The 21,754-nt window shown below is 36.0% G+C and overlaps 1 protein-coding gene and 2 pseudogenes across 1 annotated transcript; all 3 read left to right on the top strand.

Moving 5' to 3' along the window:
- The first annotated feature begins 2,532 nt into the window (after window positions 1-2,532).
- On the top strand, window positions 2,533-3,423 carry LOC119979792 (glutathione S-transferase U7-like). The gene is made up of 2 exons (XM_038822425.1): window positions 2,533-2,880; window positions 2,967-3,423. The coding sequence occupies exons 1-2, from the start codon at window positions 2,569-2,571 to the stop codon at window positions 3,321-3,323; spliced, it is 669 nt and encodes a 222-aa protein (XP_038678353.1). The 5' UTR covers window positions 2,533-2,568; the 3' UTR covers window positions 3,324-3,423.
- A 4,030-nt stretch (window positions 3,424-7,453) lies between these two features.
- LOC119979798 lies at window positions 7,454-8,252 on the top strand (annotated as a pseudogene).
- A 9,539-nt stretch (window positions 8,253-17,791) lies between these two features.
- On the top strand, window positions 17,792-18,586 carry LOC120010624 (annotated as a pseudogene).
- Window positions 18,587-21,754: the final 3,168 nt, after the last annotated feature.

Genomic DNA, 21,754 nt, shown 5'->3' with positions numbered 1-21,754 from the left:
AAGAGAAGAAAAGGTGCTGTTAATCAGAATTGAAGGTAGCGTGTCTTTCATGGAAAATGTGAAACTTTGAGGGATAGGAAAATAAATAAACGAAGTTAAAGTGAATGAAAGTGATGGGGTTGAATACGGGAAAATAAAGAAGTGACGGACTGAAAATAAAGAAAATAAGTGAAATCGAAGGATCTTAAGTAAAAAGTAAATAGTTTTGAAAGTTGACCTGCTTTACAGGGGTGTCGGGGGTTTGGTGTAATTTACTTTACAGCATACCCTACTTTAATAAATATAAATCGTTAAAGATTTTTTTAAAAATAAAATAAAATTATAAATGAGTTTTGATCATGTTTAAGAGTCTAACGGTATTATTTTGTCCCAAACAAAAATCAAATTCATCCCAAAATTGACATAGGATGTTTCGGGTCTATATTCAACGGTTCACAATTTTCATATTTTTTCATGTTCAATTTGATTTTTGTTTGGGACAAAAAAATACCGTTAGACACGTAATCCCAATGAAAAATATCTATAATTTCTAAAAATAAAAAAATTTAATAATGGCCTTAGAGCCATTACAACGGGACATGTGGTAAAAAATTTACAACAGGTCCCAGCCACCCCTTTATAGGCGGCAATATTGAACACTACAGTACGACTTGCTTGGCCAAAATCGCGACTAATGTAGTCAAATAAATTTTATTTACATCACATAAATTATTAAGTTTACACAATCTATTTAAACTCTATGAGTTTACATACATATTTTATAAATTTATACCAAATATTTTATGAATAACCTAAACTATCATTCACTTTCAAAATTGTGATTAACAAGTATTAGTTTACACAAAAGTATGTAGAAGAGTTCACCATAACATTCAAGCAAGTGATTTGAATGAAATCTAAGAGCAAAATCTGGGATGCAAGGAAAGTCGCAGTATTTTCTCATTTCAATGTGTGTTGCCTCGATTTGGTTAATACAGATCGAGTAACTTATTGCAATATAGGCTTCCTCTATTTAGAATAAAAGGTTCGTCAAGGCCATGGTTAATATCACAAAGGTGAAGCTCGGCTGGGATTTTTTTCTGTGTAGCATACCGTATTCCAGAGTTTTCTCCAAGTGTGCAATATATAATGGAAATATGCATGGGTATAATCAAATAAGAAAACCATGGTATTTGGATCCAGATGAGATCATCATCAACAGGGAGGGGTGGTGGGTATATAGGGCAGGTGATGAGAGACAGAAAAGGTAGGACCTTTAACGTGAGTGGAAGGAGAGGGAGGAAGTTCTTGGTGCAGTGGGTATGGAGTCCTGTTCTTAAAGCTTGTGTACTTGGACGAATGCTCTTAATTAATTTTAATTTTTTTTTATGAGATTCTATGCTTTTGAATCATACATCCATCTACTATAGAAATGTCCACCGGCTACAAAATATTTTTTCAATAAAATCAATCTTGCAAATTTTAGGTGTGTAATTTTTTTTTGAAGAGAATAGGTGTGTAAATTTATAGATTTTTAATTCAATATTTAAATACTATTTAATATTTATTTTCAATGAAGGGTACATCAGTCCAAAAGGATATATATATGTAAATAAAAAATAGTTTAAACTTATATTTTGTGGTGTAAATAAAATTTCTCATACAGTAATGTTTTGTTTATTTGATGTCAAAATAAACTAATTTATAAAACCGAAATCTTGTTTTTGCGTTGCAAGAGTGAAAGAGTTGTGCTCAAGAGAATAAATGCTTTATTTATTTACTCTCAAAATAAATTAATTTATAAAACCGATATCTTGCTTTTACAATTCCCGTTGCAAAAGCGTAAGAGTGGTGCTCAAGAGAAGAAAATGTGCTGTTAATCAGAATTGAAGGTGGGTAGCGTCTATTTTATGGAAAATACGAAACTTTCAGAGAAGAAAATAAATAAATGAAGTTAAGTGAGTGAAAGTAAAGGGGTTCAATCCGAAAAAATGAAAAACTGAAGGAGTCGAAACAAATAAAATAAGACATCATAAGTAAAAAGTAAAATAGATTGGTTGGCTCGCCTAATAAAGATCTCAATCGTTGTTATTCCAATTATTCAGGCTAACGAATTGGACAAAAAAAATCCAAATGAATTTGTGAACTTCACATGTTTCACACCATGAACATGAAATTATATATGTAAAAGTCAATCGTTGGGATAATTGAGATATCATACCAATTATTCCCTATTATAACTGAAGACTCACCACTATACTGTAGCGACCTGCTTGGCCAACGCAGCGACTAGTCGAAAAGAACCTGCTAGTTACTCGTTACGCAACAGATGAGATCAACATGAGTGGAAAATTCTCTCTAGGTAGATTGGCAATCCACAGATCTGAAAATAAGGTGGCGAAGTTCAATATGGATTGCCCAAGCCACCGAAATAAAGCTGGAAAACTGAAAACTGCTTGGAACAATCCACAGATGATGTAATCACGCACGTCACGTACTGAGAATTGAACAGACGTGAACTTCCTTATTTAAAGACAGCAATTGAAGAGAGAAATAGCATTCAACTTCAAGGTTTTCTATCAGTAAACAATGGCGGAAGAGGTGAAGCTTTTCGGCTTCTGGTCAAGCCCTTATAGCCGTAGAGTAGAAGTAGCCCTGAAACTAAAAGGGATACAATATGAGTACATAGAAGAAGACCTCTTCAACAAGAGTCCTCTGCTTCTCCAATATAATCGCATCAACCAAAAAGTTCCTGTCCTCCTCCATAATGGAAAACCGATTTCTGAGTCGCGTATCATTCTCGAGTACATCGATGAAACCTGGAAAAACAATCCCATTTTGCCTCAAGACCCTTACGAAAGAGCAACGGCGCGCTTTTGGGGTGAGGTTATAGATGACAAGGTAAATGGAAATCCAGTCCCAAACCCACCTTTTACCACTATTGTTCTTTTTATTGGCCTTCTAATTAATTACGTTCTTGTTTGTAGATTCTGATGGGTGCATGGAAGGCTGTGAGAAGTGAAAATGAGGAACAGAAGCAGGCCATCGAAGAACTTCATCGGTCTCTAAAATTGCTTGAGAAAGAGTTAGATGAGAAGGATTTCTTTGGAGGTGACAGAGTTGGATATGTAGACATTGTGGCATTTGTTATAGCACATTGGCTTTGGGCATTCCAAGAGGCTGCAGAAGTAGAGTTGATCGCAGAAGAGAAGTTTCCCGTCTTATGCAAATGGAGTAGGAAGCTCCTTGAGATCCAAGTAGTCGATGAGTGCCATCCACCAAGAGGAAAACATGTTGATTATTACAGAGTCAAAATAGAGGCTACGAAATTAAGTTCAAAATAAACCACAAATTTTCTGTACTCCTGTAGGTTTCTTTTTCCCTTATGGTCGAGACTCGAAGTATTTTGCTTGAATAAAAGCTTTGTTTCTTATTTAATCTCAAGCATTGTCGAGGTTTCTTTAGCATAATATGGTACTAATACCTTGTCTAGTGTAATGGTTTTCTGTCTTGTTTATAATCCAACATTCTGGTTTGATCCAGTTTGAGGAGTGTATGGGCCAAAATCTGCACGCGTCTTAAAAACATACAGCAAGGCCCATGGCTTATACAGCTGAGTCCAACAGACCCACAATCTGGACAGTAGTAAACTCAGCAAGGATCATATGGTAGACCTACAGCCCATCAGTCGGTTTACAGACTCATGGCCCAAGAAGCTCTTCCATAGGCCCACGGATTAATCATCAACCGATCCAACACAGGCTTACGGCCCAGAAAGCTCATTCACAAGCCTACGATCTATCAGAGGCCCAAAGCCTGTCTAGTTTAGCACCCACGTGCGACTGGCATGTCATGTCCAGAGGCTTATAAATACATGAGGTCCTGCCATATTAAAGGAATTCGATTTTCAAGGTACCTAACGACTCTCTCTCTAAACACCGTGTATTCTCTCACTATGATCTCTCAACCATCATATTGGAACAAACTCAAGTCACAAGTCACGCATTAAAAAAAGAAGGGTATGCGTTATATACATGTGGATTGACTCAAAACTCATGAGCTATAACTTTAGAGTTAAGATGAGCCACCATCCACTTGTGTCCAAAAACCCATTTTAGGCCCATGTAATATGGGTTTACACCCAATCTAATTTCTCAAAGTTGCAAAATAGCAATTTTAAGAAGAAATAATTAATCTAAAAGACAAAAATTAATAGGCAAAATAAAAAAAAACACAAAATAAATAGTTAATCTAAAAGCTAAAAACTAAAAAGGGAAAAAAAAGAAGAGAAGAGAATATTTGGCCCAAGCCACTAGTTGAAGTGGTAAAGATGTTGTGTATCATCCTGGTAACCAAGATTCAAATCCCCCTTCCCCAAATCTAAAAAAAAAAACTTAATTTAAAAGGCTAAAATCATTAGGCAAACTAAAAAATAAAATAAAAAAATAGAAAATGAATAGTTAATCTAAAAGGTAAAAACTAATATGCAAAATAAAAAATAGAAAATAAACTAAAAACACAAGAAGAATAGTTAATCTAAAAGATTAAAAACCAATAGGAAATTTTTTTAAAAAAAAAACTTAATTTAAAAGGCTAAATATTATTAGGCAAAATTAAAAATAAAAAATGAAAATAAATAGCTAATCTAAAAGTTAAAAACTAATATGCAAAATAAAAAATAAATTAAAAACACAAGAAGAATAGTTAATCTAAAAGATTAAAAACTAATAGGTAAAATTTAAATAAAAAAACACAAAAAATATAAGTTAGCTTGCCGCCAACAACTATAGAACTAGGGCTCAACATCGGGTCGGGTCGGGACGGCTCGACTTTTTCATCCATGGGCCTGGGCCCAAGCCCGATATTGATCATCGAGCTTTGGGCTGGGCCTAATTGGGAAATTGTAGCCTAAGCCCGGCCTGGGCCCATAAAACACGGGCCGGGCCAGGGCTTTGAGTATTGTTTTAAATTTTTTTGGTTTTTTTTTTTTTTACTGTTTTTAAAAAGATATATGTGTGTGCTATGGAGATATATGTATATATAAATGTGTGATATGTATAGACATGCAGAACCTATATACACACACACACATATACACACGCAAAACATATATACACACACATAACATATATATATATACACACAAACACATACATATATGTACATATACATGCAAAACATTGACCGGGCTTTGGGCTCGGGTTTGGGCAGGGCCCGGCCCCAGAAATGGAGCCCAGACCTGCCCAAGATATCGGGCCGGGCCTAGATCCGCGGATCAAATGATGACCCCTATATAGAACTCGACAGGCTTGGTAAGTTAACAAGTGACGTAGCCATCAGACCAACTTGGATGTTAAAATTAAATGTGTGAACCAAAATATATGTCTAGTAAATTTTTTTGTCAAAATGGGCACACGCCCCCTTGGTACCAGTGTAGCTCCATTCCTGACACACCCAAGGCACAAGTCCCTCATTGAAAAAAAAGGGTATGTGTGTGGTTCTATATACATCTGGATTGATAGGTATGATAATACCTATTGTTTTTGATAGAAATCTCCCCCTCTTAGGCTTCCTTTTGATAAATAATGAGTGTGTTTATGTGTTGCTTTGTATTTTGATAGGTTAATTGTGGATTGGAACAAAAAAAGTGGCAAAAAAGGGCTGAATTGAGCAAGTCTGGAGAAAGAACAAGTGCTCAGACCGTTCTAGGCGAATTTTAGTCACGCCTAGGCATCATCATGTTGCGCCCAGTCCAGGAGCAAGAGATTTTTTTTGGGTGAAGAGGAAGGCCTAGGCACACTCCTAGGCGCACCAATTGAACGCCCCCAAAAGCTTATGACCGCCCAGTCCAGAGGCATTGATGTTTTGCAGATCAAGGGAAAATGGCATTGCGCCTAAAGGTCCGCCTAGGCTAGGTTTGCCTAGGCGTGAATTCAACAAGCCTAGGCGCCCAAAAACAGCTTTTAGGCTATCTTTAATTTGCGATTTGTCCTAGCCGTAAAGGGAGGAGACACTTCGAACAGACTTTGTGGAGAGCGGAAACAAAGGGGAAATGTGATTCTTGGAGTTAGGAGGAGAGATTCTTTAGCCCAACTTTGATCTTCTCAACTTATTGGGTTTATTCATGCTTTTTTCATCTCCCTCCTTGTGTTTTTCTCTCATTATGTGTAGCTAAACCCTTTTTGTACCAAGGCTAGAATGAAGCCTTGGGTTGAATGATTTGTATTTGACTTTGATTCACATAATAATAGCTATAAATATGGTGTTTCTGTGCTTGATTGCAAGTTCTTCATACTCCTTGTGTTTGATCACCACTTAGGGTTTGAATGAAATTGTTTGTTGAATCTACTTAGATGGTAAAATGTCAAGTAGGTTATGCTTCTTGAAACCCATGATTACGAATGTGTCTCCCTTTAATTAGGTGACAATTTGTATGAATCCTTACCTCCATAGAACTTCACTAATTCCTATGCATGTTTAGACCAAAAGTATGGCTAAAATGTGTTAGGAACATCCAACCTAGACCAATGAGATGGCTAGTAATCGATTTAATTGATTTTAGGGAGATTTAACCTAGGTGCGCTAGTACCGACCTAGGTACAGGTTCGTTATTCCTGGATTGCTATTTGTGTATGTGAATTGGTATTGTTTGCAAATCGGTGACCTTTGATTGATTCCGAAGCCTTGGTGCTTCTTTCTCATCTTGAATCTCACTCCATTTCATCTAGCTTGTTTAGTGATAAATTGCATTATCATCATTTGCATTATTGTTCAGAAAATAAAATACCAAAAAATCTTAATTTCTTGTTGTCTTTAGTTTAAGTTGAATCCAAATCAAAGCTTGAGTGCAACTTTACTTTGCTTGCACTAGTTACATATATTCACAACGATTATTTTGGATCACTTATACACTGTCCCTGTGGATATGAACTCTGCCTGCCAATTGTGCTATTCCACAATTAATGCACTAGCTAGTAGGAGAAATTAGAACTCAACATGGATGGACCAAAACTCATGAGTGATAGCTTTGAGTTAAGATGGATCACCATCCACATGTGTCCAAAAACTCATTTTAGATCCATCTAACGTGGGCTTATCCCCAATCCAATTTTCAACATCCCGGCCGACACCACACAACCATCAAGCTTTTAAGATCTTTTTTGTGATATTTGCAGATCGTTGGTGGCCTCATACGACATCCTAGTGATCGTAGATTCTCCCATCTACAAGGAGTGCAATAGCCAATATAAGTCTAGCTTTTGCTGTCGGCTACAAGTACACATATGTTACCATATGTCGACCATATTGTTTAGCTAAACCGCACTTTGATAAATCAGTGTACTCTACACTAATTGATTAGTCTAACTAATGCTTGTCTCTTCACCCTCTAAATTTATAATGTCAACCTTCCTATAGCTATAAAAGACACCTATAATCCAAGGCTGTAAGCATCAATTTTCCAAAGAATTCATAAATGGCTGAAGAAGTATTGAAGTTATTTGGTATGTGGGCAAGCCCCTTTAGCAGAAGAATAGAGTTAGCTCTCAAACTGAAGGGAATACAATACAAGTACATAGAAGAATACCTGTCCAACAAGAGTCTTTTGCTCTTAAAATATAATCCTGTTCACAAGCAAATCCCTGTGCTTGTACACAATGGAAAACCAATAGCAGAGTCACTCATGATTCTCCTATACATTGAGGAGACCTGGAAAACCAATCCACTTTTGCCCGAAGATCCTTAAGACCTATCCATGGTGCGTTTATGGTCTAACTTCATAGATGATAAGGTACTGACTATCCTTTCAACAAGTTTAATTGTGTTTTAACACATTATAACCTAAGCTTGCACATTCAATTCCAGAAAACAGACTCTTCACCAGCTTGAAAATGTAAGCTGGATTTTTTCTTGTGTAGCTTTTGCAAACAATACGGAAGGCTTGTGCGGGAAAAAAGGAAGAACAAGAGAAGGCATGTGAGGAAGTTTATCAACAACTTAAGATGCTTGAGAATGAACTTAAAGGGAATGATTTCTTTGGAGGTAACACTGTTGGTTACCTAGACATCATCGCCATTATGATAGCTTTCTGGTTAGAAGTAGTGCAAGAAGCTGCTGAGTTGGAGTTGATCAACGAAGAGAAGTTCCCAATCATACTCAAATGGAGTAGGAACCTCGGCGCAATAGAGGCTGCCAATGAATGTCGACCTCCAAGAGAGAAACTTGTAGATGTTTATAGAGCTAAAATAGAAGCAACAAAACTGGCTTCCAAGTAAACAAGAAATTATTGTGTAGTCTGCAGCATTAGATTATATATGTTAAGGTGCTTTTATGAATAATAACTTTCCTATTTGGGTTCTGTTGCAATAGGAAAGCCTGTTTCTGCAAAGACTTTAGAGAGAGTGTTTGTGAGCCGGTTATGTGATGCAATGGCGATTACATGTTTAAGAACTGCTATCTGTTGCGGTAAAAGGTTGTGTTTTGGTCAGTTTGGTGTATAGTAAAATAGTACTTTGTATAAAAGAATTACTGAAAATGGCAAAACGTAATTAATGTATTTTTATACAATGTTTATAAATTTTGTATTTTCATAAAACTCATTCTCATATGAGTTCATACTATTTAGACCTTCCTTGGATTAATTAAAACACATTTTTCTCTCATCTCACTAACCCCTCAAATTGGGGTTGATAGCTCTATAAGTATATAACTTTTATACCTCTCTTTCTTAGCTTGTTGCGTTTTTATTTAGTTAAACTTGAATGTTTTATGTCACTTTTGTTTAGTTTTCAATAATTAGACTCTTAAGAAAGATCTGGACCCTGACAGACATCTGGACCCAATTAATGGTTTCTATCCATTTAACAAGTGAAAGTGCTAGAACGAAAGAATTATTGGGGGCAGTTCAAGATGAACCAATGTGCAAGCCTTATATTTTCTAAAAGCTCTGAATATCTAGTTTATGTAGAATTTTACTGTTCGTCAATCAAAGTTCAAATGAAGGAGAAATAGAATATTTTGTAAAGATTATGTAGTACCGTTGCTCAAGCGACTTTTTACATCAAGCAAATTGTCGATTGAGCGACTGAATGTTGAGAAGATGAATGACACCCAAAGCCTACCCCCTCGAGCATCTTTTCAAGCGCTCGAGCGACTCTGATACTGAGATACCGTTGAAAGCACCAGAGACCTAGTCGCTCGAGCTACTCTCCAAGCGTTCAAGTGACTTTCCCCATATCACGATTTTTTAGCGCATAATTGAAGGAAAATTTACTAAAAACAAATGGGTCCAAGCAAAAACAACAAGATCTTGCAAGGAAAAGAAGGAGATCTCTTGGGTTTTTCTTCTCCCTTTCTATATATTTATGGGTTTTTATTCCTTTGATTGCTTGATTCTCTTGATATGAGTGGTTAGATTTCCATATCTAGGTTTCTAATGTAATCTCACTTTGATGATTAAAAAAATTTGATTTCGCTATTTCTTTAATTATGTTCTATTCTATGTTGAGTATTTATTTGATTTCGCTATTTCTTTATTTATATTCTATGTTGAGTATTTAATGTCGTACTTGCTACTTTTGGATGCAATTGCATGATTAACATTCGACTGATTTGATGCCTAAAATAAGAGCAAAAGGAGATATCTAGGGGTAGCTTCTAACCATAGATACCATTGGTTGCATGAATCATATAGATATAGGGACATGACATCGGTGATGGTTATATGGTTATTCACAAATCTTAATGAGTTTTTTTTTTTGAAAAACCAGGATGAAGTTCTTGGAATGGCATTCATAATAACTTGCAAGTAGTCACACTTACACATGATAAGACTCATGTTAAAAGAGTCACCACACAATGCGAAGACAAGTCTTCAAAGGAAAGGAAAGGAAACTGATGCGCATATTATTATACACCTTTTTGCTTATGTTTTTAGGTTGAATTGACGTTTTGTTTATCGAAATAAGATCGGATTTTGCATAAATTATATTTTTTTTATGCTTTTTCAGCTCCTTACGCTCAACAGCTGCTCAACCTATGCTCGAGCGTAGATGTCACAATATTGGCCAACAGCTAGCGCTCAACAGGAGTTCAACAGCTGCTCGACAAAATAAAATTCGAGAATTAGAAGTTTGACTAGTTTTAGGAGTTTTCTTTGAGGTTTACGTGTTTATTATTGTTGAAGGAAATCATAGGAGGTTGGGGAGAGTTTAAAACATATATAAATACCTCATTACAAGTCGAGAAGGGGAGATCTTTTTGGAGGTTGACGACAAAGAAAGAAGAAGAAGGGATTTCGACAATCGGGTTCCATCATTCTTGTGTTTCTTTCCTAGATTTCCATGGATTCTATTAATTTTGCTTTCTTGTGTGAATCTAGCATGAGGAACTAAACCTTTTGCTAGGGGGATGATGTAGCCTCTTTGATTGTGCTTAATGATATTGGTTTGATCAATTTTTGGATTTCTTTATGTTATGTCAAGTGTTGATTGTTGTGCTTAATTGATGATTGAACCGTGATGCTTAGCTACCATCTAGGTTTGATTGTTCTGATGCAATTCGTAGTAGATGCCATACTCGGATTAGGAATAGCTTCTTGCAATTTAACACCATGACTGCCTAGACATAGACACCATATGTTAGGATTCATGTGATCGCTACATAAGTTGTCATAGATCTAATTGCATTCTTGTTTGTTAAACTAGTCTAGACGCCATGGATAGTTGTAAATTAAGAATAGACGTAGTAAGTTAGACGCCATGACTACTATATGAATTAGGGGACTTGGTCTTTGACATACATAAATGAATTGATAATAGACAACTAAAGGATTTAAGTGCAATAAAATGGTGAAATCGGAACCCTAGTATTTTCGACAATTTGATCTTCCATAAAACCCTCTGATTTGTTCTTTGTAATTCTTCTCATAATTTTTGACTTTCTTTCTCATAATAAACTATCAATAATTTTTGTCTTCTTATTCAGTGATATTTTTAGTGAATTTTGGAATTATGATAGATTAATACTCAATCCTCGTGGATTCGACACTTGTATTTGTTAAGCAATACTGCTATTGATTCGTGCACTTGCGAGTATAAACTGAGTTTTGAATCGCTATAATTTTAGTGGTTCGGAATCTCACATCAAAAACCCATACGAAAACGTAGATCAGAACACCATTAAAAACTGTCGCCAAAGATCAAAGCGTTACACATGGGCCATGAAACTTTGATCCCTAAGAATCACTGTCATAAGAAAATCTATGCCATCTTCTATCCACAGACACGAACTATCCTTCTTTAAAGCCTCCTTGGCCAAGCAGTGAGTGGTAGCATTACCATTTCGACACACCTGTGAGAATTGATGTAGAGTAAAGCCACTTAAGCGTCTCTTTATTTCCTTAATAATGAAACTCCACCCAGCTAAATGTTCTTCATCAGACTTCAACTCTTGAATGATTATTAGGAGTCACCTTCTAATATAATGTTTTTGAATCCCAAATCAATGGCAAAATCAACTGCTACTTAATGGGTCTTCATTACACTTGAATTCGAATGTTACGAATAACAAGGCTTAGTGGTGAAGATATTCTCAGTATAACTAGGAATGAAGTATCGAACAGGTTAGCAAAATCGATTATCAACATGAATAGTAATTAAGTTTAGCAAACCAAAAGAGTTGAATAGAATAGGTGATGATGAAGTTAGATACCCTAGTGTCTACATAAGTTGATTTCCTTCGTTGTGTTTGCAACTTTACTTTCTAGTTTCTATATGCATTAAATTAGTTGTTTTAGATTCAAAATCCCAAAACTATCTAATTGTTCAAATAGAGTGTAGGATTAATCACAATTGGTATTCAACATAGTTCAATCAATTTTCATGAAACGATACTTTACTCATACACTTTATTACTTGTTCGATTTGTGCACTTACAATATTTTCACAACATGTGTGAGTTTGAGAGTTAAGTGAGGGAGAAAATCTCTCCTATAAATCAAGTAAGGTAAAATTATTAATCTTTTATTAACCCTCTTCACTTAATTCTCTGAAACACCGATACAAGCAGGGTTGGTCAGTGATTCATGACATAACCAAAATATCGAACCAATAAAATGGAAATTTTCATATAGTTGATGTGTCAATTATATACATATAATTGTACATCCTTTTACATAAAATATTGCATTGTTTAGAGTAGTTTTGGAATTAATTTTGCCTAAGGAGTTGTTAATTGCACATTTCAGGTGTCGGGGCACTTATGGAAGAAAAGGAGTTGAATGGACAGAAAAGGACCGAATTTGGAGACAGAGCAAAAATCCGATCGATCGACCCATAGTCCGATCGATCGGCCCATAGTCCGATCGATGGGACAACTTTGAGCTGGAGAGACTCGAGAGAAAATCCGATCGATCGGTGTCCATGTCCGATCGATTGGTCAGTCCCAGCTCACGATGTGAAGATCTCTAAATGCCCGAAATTACCCTCAAATCATGTGGGTCCAATTCAAAACGACACAGACTTGTTAGAAAAAATGACTTTAGGGTTTTTGGGAGTATAAAAACATAGTTTTTTTTTAGGGTTTGGGGGACTTTTGGGAGGAAAAACCTAGGGTTCTTGCACATCTCTCAAGAGCAACCATTGGAGCTTGAGCAAGGGGATCCAAGGGTTTCTCTTTATTTCTTCCTTGTTCTTGTATTTAATGACTGCTATTTTGGGTGTTGATCTGTATTTTTTGGTTATGAGGAACTAATTCTCAATCTAGGGGTCCTAATGGAACCCCTCTTTGAAGATTGAATGAAATTGATTTATTGTTCTTGAATCTCCATTTTTATTGTTGATTCTCTTTGGATGTGATTATTGCTTTCAAATGCTTGATCACCATTTAGATGATTTTGTGCCTAGGTTGAGACCTGAAGGATATGCCTAGGGTTGCAAGAATCCATAGAGAACATAGGCTACATGAACCATAGGAATATAAGTTTATGACTTATGCAATCGTTAAATGATTTCCACGGCTCTTAACGAGTTTTTGATATATTAATCCGAGTGTTAGGAATAACATGAATTTATATTGAAAATACTTTCGGTGTATCTAGGAATAGAACATTGAATAAGTGGGAAAATCGATTGTCAACAATTAAATGGAGAATTGGGAATTAATGAATTAATAAAGTTCAATTGGATAAGAGGTGGTGATATTAGGAACCCTAGTGTTTAATTCTCTTGAAAACTTACTTCTTTGTTTGTTGCTCAGTTATTTAATCAAATTTCCATTTAGTGTGTGATTTCTTAATTACTTGTTTAGCCGTAGATAAAATACATCCAACAATTTGCCTTTCCATTTTAGTGTGATAATTACTTGGATTGATATTGAATTGAAATTGCCAATACATCTTCGTGGGAACGATACTCTATTCACTCTTTCTTTCTTTATTACTTGTGCGATTTGTGCGCTTGCGAATATTTCACATTAATAGTACATCAGCTATCTCATTATTCTCATCAAGCTTCAAATAGATTTCAAAAACAGTACTTGTATATATTCCTTTACCATCATAAAGTAATGCACTTTCAGATCCACTACCTTTGAGCATAAGATATGAATAACCTAGTCAAATCCTTAATGATGTAGAGCATGTAATATATGATCGATCACATCCTTTTGCATTACAAAGAGACAAGAAAAGACAATCAGTCCATACAAATTTACACTAATTATTAGCCCGTAAAATGCTTAGTGACACGTCAAACGTCAACTCTTTCTTTAAATCTTGGCTTGCAAAAACAAAAGATATCAAATCAGAGTTCCTCTGCAATTAGTGTTGGATTTTCATCAACATTTTGGTGTTAAAGGACTGAAGAATCTGAGCAGGTGTTAAACAATCCGGAAGGATGGGTGTGCTGTCCAGATGGTTGGTGCAAAAACAGCTACAGCGGGACAGAAAAAGGCATAATTGTCCAGATAGCTAACGGATTGGAACAGTTTTAATGCTACGAAAGAGTCATGGTTGCGACAAAACTCATTTTTCAAGTTGGTTTCTAGTTAGAAACGTGATTTATATCATATTTGTAACCACAAACATCTTGGGAAGGGACTCCTAGGTAAAATTAAACTAGGAGATTTTGTACTACTATAAATATTAGTGGTTTATTAGTATTTTTGGTAGAGAGAAATCAAAGGGCCGTGTTCGGTGAGCATTGAGAGAGTAAAGGGAAAAAACTTTATGGTATATCTCTCGGGTTTTGCCTAAGTTTCTTGATAAGAGTCTCAAAATGTAGAGGGTTAGAGATATAGGTTAGATTAGGGCTTATGATAATCTCTTTGGAGTTTTCCACGTAAATTCTTATATTGATATTGTTGCACTGTCCTATTTCAAAGTTCTCTTTGTTCGTGTGATATTTCTGCAAAAGAATATCGTGGGTCTAATTTCCCGACAATTAGATCAAAAAATAATGATTTTATGACACTTTGAAAAAATTCCATCGTGGAAACGGTCAATTGAGAATGTATGAGCTTAAGGGCAACGTACGACTTAACGAATAATGCTTAATTTCTGGTTATTCAATGTAAATAATGATTAATTTTCTTCATCCACTGCCAGTAATTAAACTATACATTTCACCCTTGCTTGTCAAGAAATGCATGCATATTTATGCTTTCTCTGTAACAGACGCCAAATGCTAACAAAACTGGATAAACCAATTGTACTAATGAACCCAAAAAAGTGAAAGCTATTTGGCATGTGGGCAACCCCATTAGCCGAAGAGTAGAACTATCAGTACTGACACTGGAAGGAACGCAATACGAGTACTGTGGTGGCTATATATACTTTTTTAAACCATCTTTTGTCTCCATATTTATGCTAGTGTTTTATTTATTTATTTATTTTTTTGTGCAATTCATGAGAACACCACGGAAGGCTTATGTGGGCGCAAAGGAAGACGAGCAGAACTGCGAAGAAGGGTTTCAGCTACTAAAGATGCTTGAGAATGAGCTCAATGGTAAAGATTTCTTTTGTGGTGAAACAATTGGGTTTGTGGACATTGTGGGATTTGATCACTGAAGAGGAGTCCTCATTTCCCAACCTTCCTCAAATGGTGTAGAAAGTTCAACGAAATTGATGTTAATCATCGGGCTTCAGACCAGGCCTGATTAGGAAAATGTAGACCAAACCCGGCCCGGGCCCATAAAACTCAGGTCAGGCCCAGGTCCAAGCTTCGATATTAATCATAGGGCTTCAGACCGGGCCTGATTAGGAAAATGTAGACCAAGCCCGGCCCGGGCCCATAAAACTCAGGTCAGGCCCGGGCCTTGAGTATTGTTTCAAATTTTTTTGACTGTTTTTTTTTACTGTTTTTAAAAAGATATATATGTGTGCTATGTAGATATATATGTGTGATATGTATAAACATGCAGAACCTATATATACACATGCAGAACATATATATATATATATATATATATATACAGAAATTCTCCTATGTGGACCAAAAGTGTGGACCAAGTTTGTGGACTTGTTTTTCAACCATAGATGTGGTGAGTCCCATAATAAATGTGTGGCCCCCACTTATGTTGTGATTGATTACAACCATTGGATTTTGGTCCACAAACTTGGTCCACACTTTTTGGTCCACATAGGAGAATTCCTATATATATATATATATATATATATATATAAACACAGACATATATATAAATATACATGCAGAACATTGACCGAGCTTCGGGATCGGGTTCGGACCTGGCCCGGCCCAAGAAATGGAGCCCAGGCCCAAGACATAGGGCAGGGCCTAGGCCCGCGGGCCAAATGGTGACCCCTATATAAAAGTCGCCAGGCTTGGTAAGTTAACAAGTGAAGCAGCCATCAGACCAACTTGGATGTTAAAATTAAGTGTGTGAACTAAAATATATGTCTAGTAAATTTTTTTGTCAAAATGGGCACACGCCCTTTTGGTACCAGTATAGCTCCGTTCCTAACACACCCAAGCCACAAGTCCCTCATTGGAAAAAAGGGTATGTGTGTGGTTCTATATACATCTGGATTGATAGGTATGATAATACCTATTGTTTTTGATATAAATCTATCCCTCTTAGGCTTCCTTTTGATAAATAATGAGTGTGTTTATGTGTTGCTTTGTATTTTGATAGGTTAATTGTGGATTGGAACAAAAAGTGGCAAAAAAGGGCTGAATTGAGCAAGTCTGGAGAAAGAACAAGTGCTCAGGCCATTCTGGGCGGATTTTAGTCACGCCTAGGCATCATCATGTTGCACCCAGTCCAGGAGCAAGAGATTCTTTTTTGGGTGAAGAGGTAGGCCTAGGTCCACCAATTGAACGCGCCCAGAAGCTTCTGACCGCCCAGTCCAGAGGCATTGATGTTTTGCAGATCAAGGGAAAATGGCATTGCGCCCAAAGGTCCGCCTAGGCTAAGTTTGCCTAGATGTGAATTCAACACGCCTAGGCGCCCAAAAATAGCTTTTAGGCCAGCTTTCATTCGCGACTTGCCCTAGCCGTGAAGGGAGGAGACACTTCGAACAGACTTTGTGGAGAGCGGAAACAAGGGGAAATGTGATTCTTGGAGCTAGGAGGAGAGATTCTTCAGCCTAACTTGGATCTTCTCAACTAATTATTGGGTTTATTCATGCTTTTCTCATCTCCCTCCTTGTGTTTTTCTCTCATTATGTGTAGCTAAACCCTTTTTGTACCAAGGCTAGGATGAAGCCTTGAGTTGAATGATTTGTATTTGACTTTGATTCACATATATAATAGCTTATTAATGGGTATAAATCTTATGTTTCTGTGCTTGATTGCAAGTTCTTCATACTCCTTGTGTTTGATCACCACTTAGGGTTTGAATGAAATTGTTTGTTGAATCTACTTAGATGGTAAAATGTCAAGTAGGTTATGCTTCTTAAAACCCATGATTATGAATGTATGTCTCCCTTTAATTAGGTGACAATTTGTATGAATCCTTATCTCCATGGAACTTCGTTAATTCCTATGCATATTTAGACCAATAGGATGGCTAAAATGTGTTAGGAACATCCAACCTAGACCAATGAGATGGCTAGTAATTGATTTTAGGGAGATTTGACCTAGGTGCGCTAGTACCGACCTAAGTACAGGTTCGTTACTAGTTTAAGTTGAAACCAAACCAAAGCTTGAGTGGAACTTTACTTTGCTTGCACTAGTTACATATATTCACAACTATTATTTTGGATCACTTATACACTATCCCTATGGATATGAACTCTGCCTGCCAATTGTGCTATTCCACTATTAGTGCACTTGTTAGTTGGAGAAATTAGAACTCAACATGGATTAGAACTCAACATGGATGGACTAAAACTCATGAGTGATAGCTTTGAGTTAAGATGGATCACCATCCACATATGTCCAAAAACTCATCTTAGATCCATCTAATGTCGGCTTATCCCCAATCCAATTTTTCAACATCCCGTCCGACACCACACAACCATCAAGCTTTTAAGATCTTTTCTGTGATATTTACAGATCGTTGGTGGCCTCGTACGACATCCCAATGATCATAGATTCTCCCATCTACAAGGAGTGCAATAGCCAATATAAGTCTAGATTTTGCTGTCAGCTACAAGTACACATATGTTACCATATATGGATCATATTGTTTAGCTAAACCGCACTTTGATAAATCAGTGTACTCTACGCTGATTGATTAGTCTAACTAATGCTTGTCTCTTCACCCTCTAAATTTATAATGTCAGCCTTCCTATAGCTATAAAAGACACCTATAATCCAAGGCTGTAAGCATCAATTTTCCAAAGAATTCATGAATGGCTGAAGAAGTACTGAAGTTATTTGGTATATGGGCAAGCCCCTTTAGCAGAAGAATATAGTTAGCTCTCAAACTGAAGGGAATACAATACGAGTACATAGAAGAAGACCTGTCCAACAAGAGTCTTTTGCTCTTAAAATATAATCCTGTTCACAAGCAAATCCTTGTGCTTGTACACAATGGAAAACCAATAGCGGAGTCACTCGTGCTTCTCCAATACATCGAGGAGACCTGGAAAACCAATCCGCTTTTGCCTGAAGATCCTTACAACCGAGCCATGGCTCGTTTCTGGTCTAACTTCATAGATGATAAGGTATTGAATATCTTTTCAACAAGTTTAATTGTGTTTTGACTCATTATAACCTAAGCTTGCACGTTCAATTCCAGAAAACAGACTTTTCACCAGCTTGAAAATGTAAGCTGGATTTTTTCTTGTGCAGCTTTGCAAACAATACGGAAGGCTTGTGCGAGAAAAAAGGAGGAACAACAGAAGGCATGTGAGGAAGTTTATTAGCAACTTAAGATGCTTGAGAATAAACTCAAAGGGAAGGATTTCTTTGGAGGTAACACTGTTGGTTACCTAGACATCGGCGCCATTATGATAGCTTTCTGTTTAGAAGTAGTGCAAGAAGCTGTTGGGTTGGAGTTGATCAATGAAGAGAAGTTCCCAATCTTACTCAAATGGAGTAGGAACCTCGGCGCAATAGAGGCTGTCAATAAATGTCGACCTCCAAGAGAGAAACTTGTAGATGTTTATAGAGCTAAAATAGAAGCAACAAAATTGGCTCCCTAGTAAACAAGAAATTATTGTGTAGTCTGCAGCATTAGATTATATATGTTAAGGTGCTTTTATGAATAATAACTTTCCTATTTAGGTTCTGTTGCAATAAGAAAGCCTGTTTCTGCAAAGACTTTGGAGAGAGTGTTTGTGATCCAGTTATGTGATGCAATGGTGATTAGATGTTTAAGAACTGCTATCTGTTGCAGTAAAAAGGTTGTGTTTTGGTCAATTTGGTGTATGGTAAAATAGTACTTTGTATAAAAGAATTATTGAAAATGGCAAAACGAAATTAATGTGCATTTATATTTTTATACAATGTTTATAAATCTTGTATTTTCATAAAACTCACTCTCATATGACTTCATAGTATTTAGACCTTCCTCGGATTAAAAAAAGAAGATTAAGTGAAATTAAGTGAGGGTGAGTAAAGTAGAGTTAAGTGATACTAATCCTGTTTGGGAAATATGTAGAGTTAATGAGAGTTGAGAAAAAAAAAACCTTTTGAAGTGAAATGAGTGAAAAAAATTTATGGACAATTTATGAATAACAAACACATTTTTCTCTCATCTCACTAACTCGTCAAATTGGGGGTTGATAGCTCTATAAGTATATAACTTTTATACCTCTCTTTCTTAGATAGTTGCATTGTTATTTAGTTAAACTCGAATGTTTTATGTCACTTTTCTTTAGTTTTCAATAATCAGACTCTTAAGAGATATCTGGACCTTGAGAGACATTTGGACCCAATTAATGGTTTCTAGCCATTTAACAAGTGAAAGTGCTAGAATGAAAGAATTATTGGGGGTCAGTTCAAGATGAACCAATGTGCAAGCCTTATATTTTCTAAACGCTTTGAATGTCTAGTTTTTGTATAATTTTACGGTTCGTCAATCGAAGTTCAAATCAAGGAGAAATAGAATACTTCGTAAAGATTATGTAGTATAGTCGCTCAAGCGACTTTATACGTCAAGCAAATTGTCGATTGAACGACTGAATGCTGAGAAGATGAATGACACCCAAAGCCTACTCGCTTGAGCATCTTTTCAAGCATTCGAGCGACTTTGATATTGAGATACCGTTGAAAGCACCAGAGACCTTGTCGCTCAAGCTACTCTCCAAGCGCTCAAGTGACTTTCCCCATATCATTATTTTTTAGCGCATAATTGAAGGAAAATTGACTAAAAACAAATGGGCCCAAGCAAAAACATCAAGATCTTGCAAGGGAAAAGAAGGAGATCTCCTGGGTTTGTCTTCTCCCTTTCTCTATATTTATGGGTTTTTATTCCTTTGATTGCATGTATTTTCTTGATATGAGTGGTTAGATTTCCATATCTAGGTTTCTAATGTAATCTCACTTTGATGATTCAAAAAATTTGATTTCACTATTTCTTTATTTATATTCTATGTTAAGTATTTATTTGATTTTGCTATTTCTTTATTTGTATTCTATGTTGAGTATTTAATGTCGTACTTGCTACTTTTGGATGCAATTGCATGATTAACATTCGACTGATTTGATGCCTAGAATGAGAGCTAAAGGAGATTTCTAGGGGTAGCTTCTAACCATAGATACCATTGGTTGCATGAATCATATAGATATAGGGACATGACATTTGTGATCGTTATATGGTTATTCACAACTCTTAATGAGTTTTTTTTTTGAAAAACCAGGATGAAGTTCCTGGAATGACATTCATAATAACTTGCAAGTAGTCACACTTACACATGGTAAGACTCATGTTAAAAGAGTCACCACACAATACGAAAACAAGTCTTTGAAGGAAAGGAAAGAAAACCTATAAGAAAAGGTAGATCGGAACACCAAAAAAAACTGTCGCCAAAGATCAAAGCCTTACACATGGGTCATGAAACTTTGATCCCTAAGAATCACTGCCATAAGAAAATCTATGCCATCTTCTATCCATAGACACAAACTATCATGCTTTAAAGCCTCCTTAATTGGCCAAGCGGTGAGCGGTAGCATTACCATTTCGACGCATGTGTGAGAATTGATGCAGAGTAAAGCCACTTAAGTGTCTCTTTATTTCCTTAATAATGAAACTCCTCCTAACTAAATGTTCTTCATCAGACTTCAACTCTTGAATGATTATTAGGAGTCACCTTCTAATATATTGTTTTTGAAGCCTTAATCAATGGCAAAATCAACTGCTACTTAATGGGTCTTCATTACACTTGAATTCGAATGTTATGAATAACAAGGCTTAGTGGTGAAGATATTCTCAATATAACCAGGAATGAAGTATCGAACAGATTAGAGAAATCAATTATCAACATGAGTAGTAATTAAGTTTAGTAACTTTACTTTCTAGTTTTTATATGCATTAAATTAGTTGTTTTAGATTCAAAATCCCAAAACTATCTGATTGTTCAAATAGAGTGTAGGATTAATCACAATTGGTATTCAACATAATTTAATCAATTTTCATGAAACGATACTTTACTCATACACTTTATTACTTGTTCGATTTGCGCACTTACAATATTTTCACAACATGTGTGAGTTTGAGAGTTAAGTGAGGGAGAAAGTTTCTCCCTCCCTTGACCCCACTTAAATGTCTCTCCTATAAATCAAGTAAGGTAAAATTATTAATCTTTTATTAACCCTCTTCACTTAATTCTCTGAAACATCGATACAAGCAGCGTTGGTCAATGATTCATGACATAACCAAAATATCGAACCAATAAAATGGAAATTTTCATATAGTACAGCAGCTATCTCATCAAGCTTCAAATAGATTTCAAAAACAGTACTTGTATATATTTCTTTACCATCATAAAGTAATGCACTTTCAGATCCACTATCTTTGAGCATAAGATATGAATAACCTAGTCCAATCCTTAATGATGTAGAGCATGTTATATATGATCGATCACATCCTCTTGCATTACAAAGAGACAAGAAAAGACAATCAGTCCATTCAAATTCACACTAATTATTAGCCTGTAAAATGCTTAGCGACACCTCAAACGTCAACTCTTACTTTAAATCTTGGTTTGCAAAAACAAAAGATATCAAATCAGAGATCATCTGTAATTAGTGTTGGATTTTCATCAAAATTTTGGTGTTGTTAAAGGACTTAAGAATCTGAGCAGGTGTTAAACCATCCGGAAGGCTGGGTGTGTTGTCTGGATGGCTGGTGAAAAAACAACTATAGCTGG

This window comes from Tripterygium wilfordii, chromosome 2 (genome assembly GCF_013401445.1).
Source record: "Tripterygium wilfordii isolate XIE 37 chromosome 2, ASM1340144v1, whole genome shotgun sequence".
In the NCBI taxonomy this organism is placed as follows: Eukaryota; Viridiplantae; Streptophyta; class Magnoliopsida; order Celastrales; family Celastraceae; genus Tripterygium; species Tripterygium wilfordii.
The sequence above is the reverse complement of the archived record's forward strand: the minus strand, read 5'-3'. Positions and strand labels throughout refer to the sequence as shown.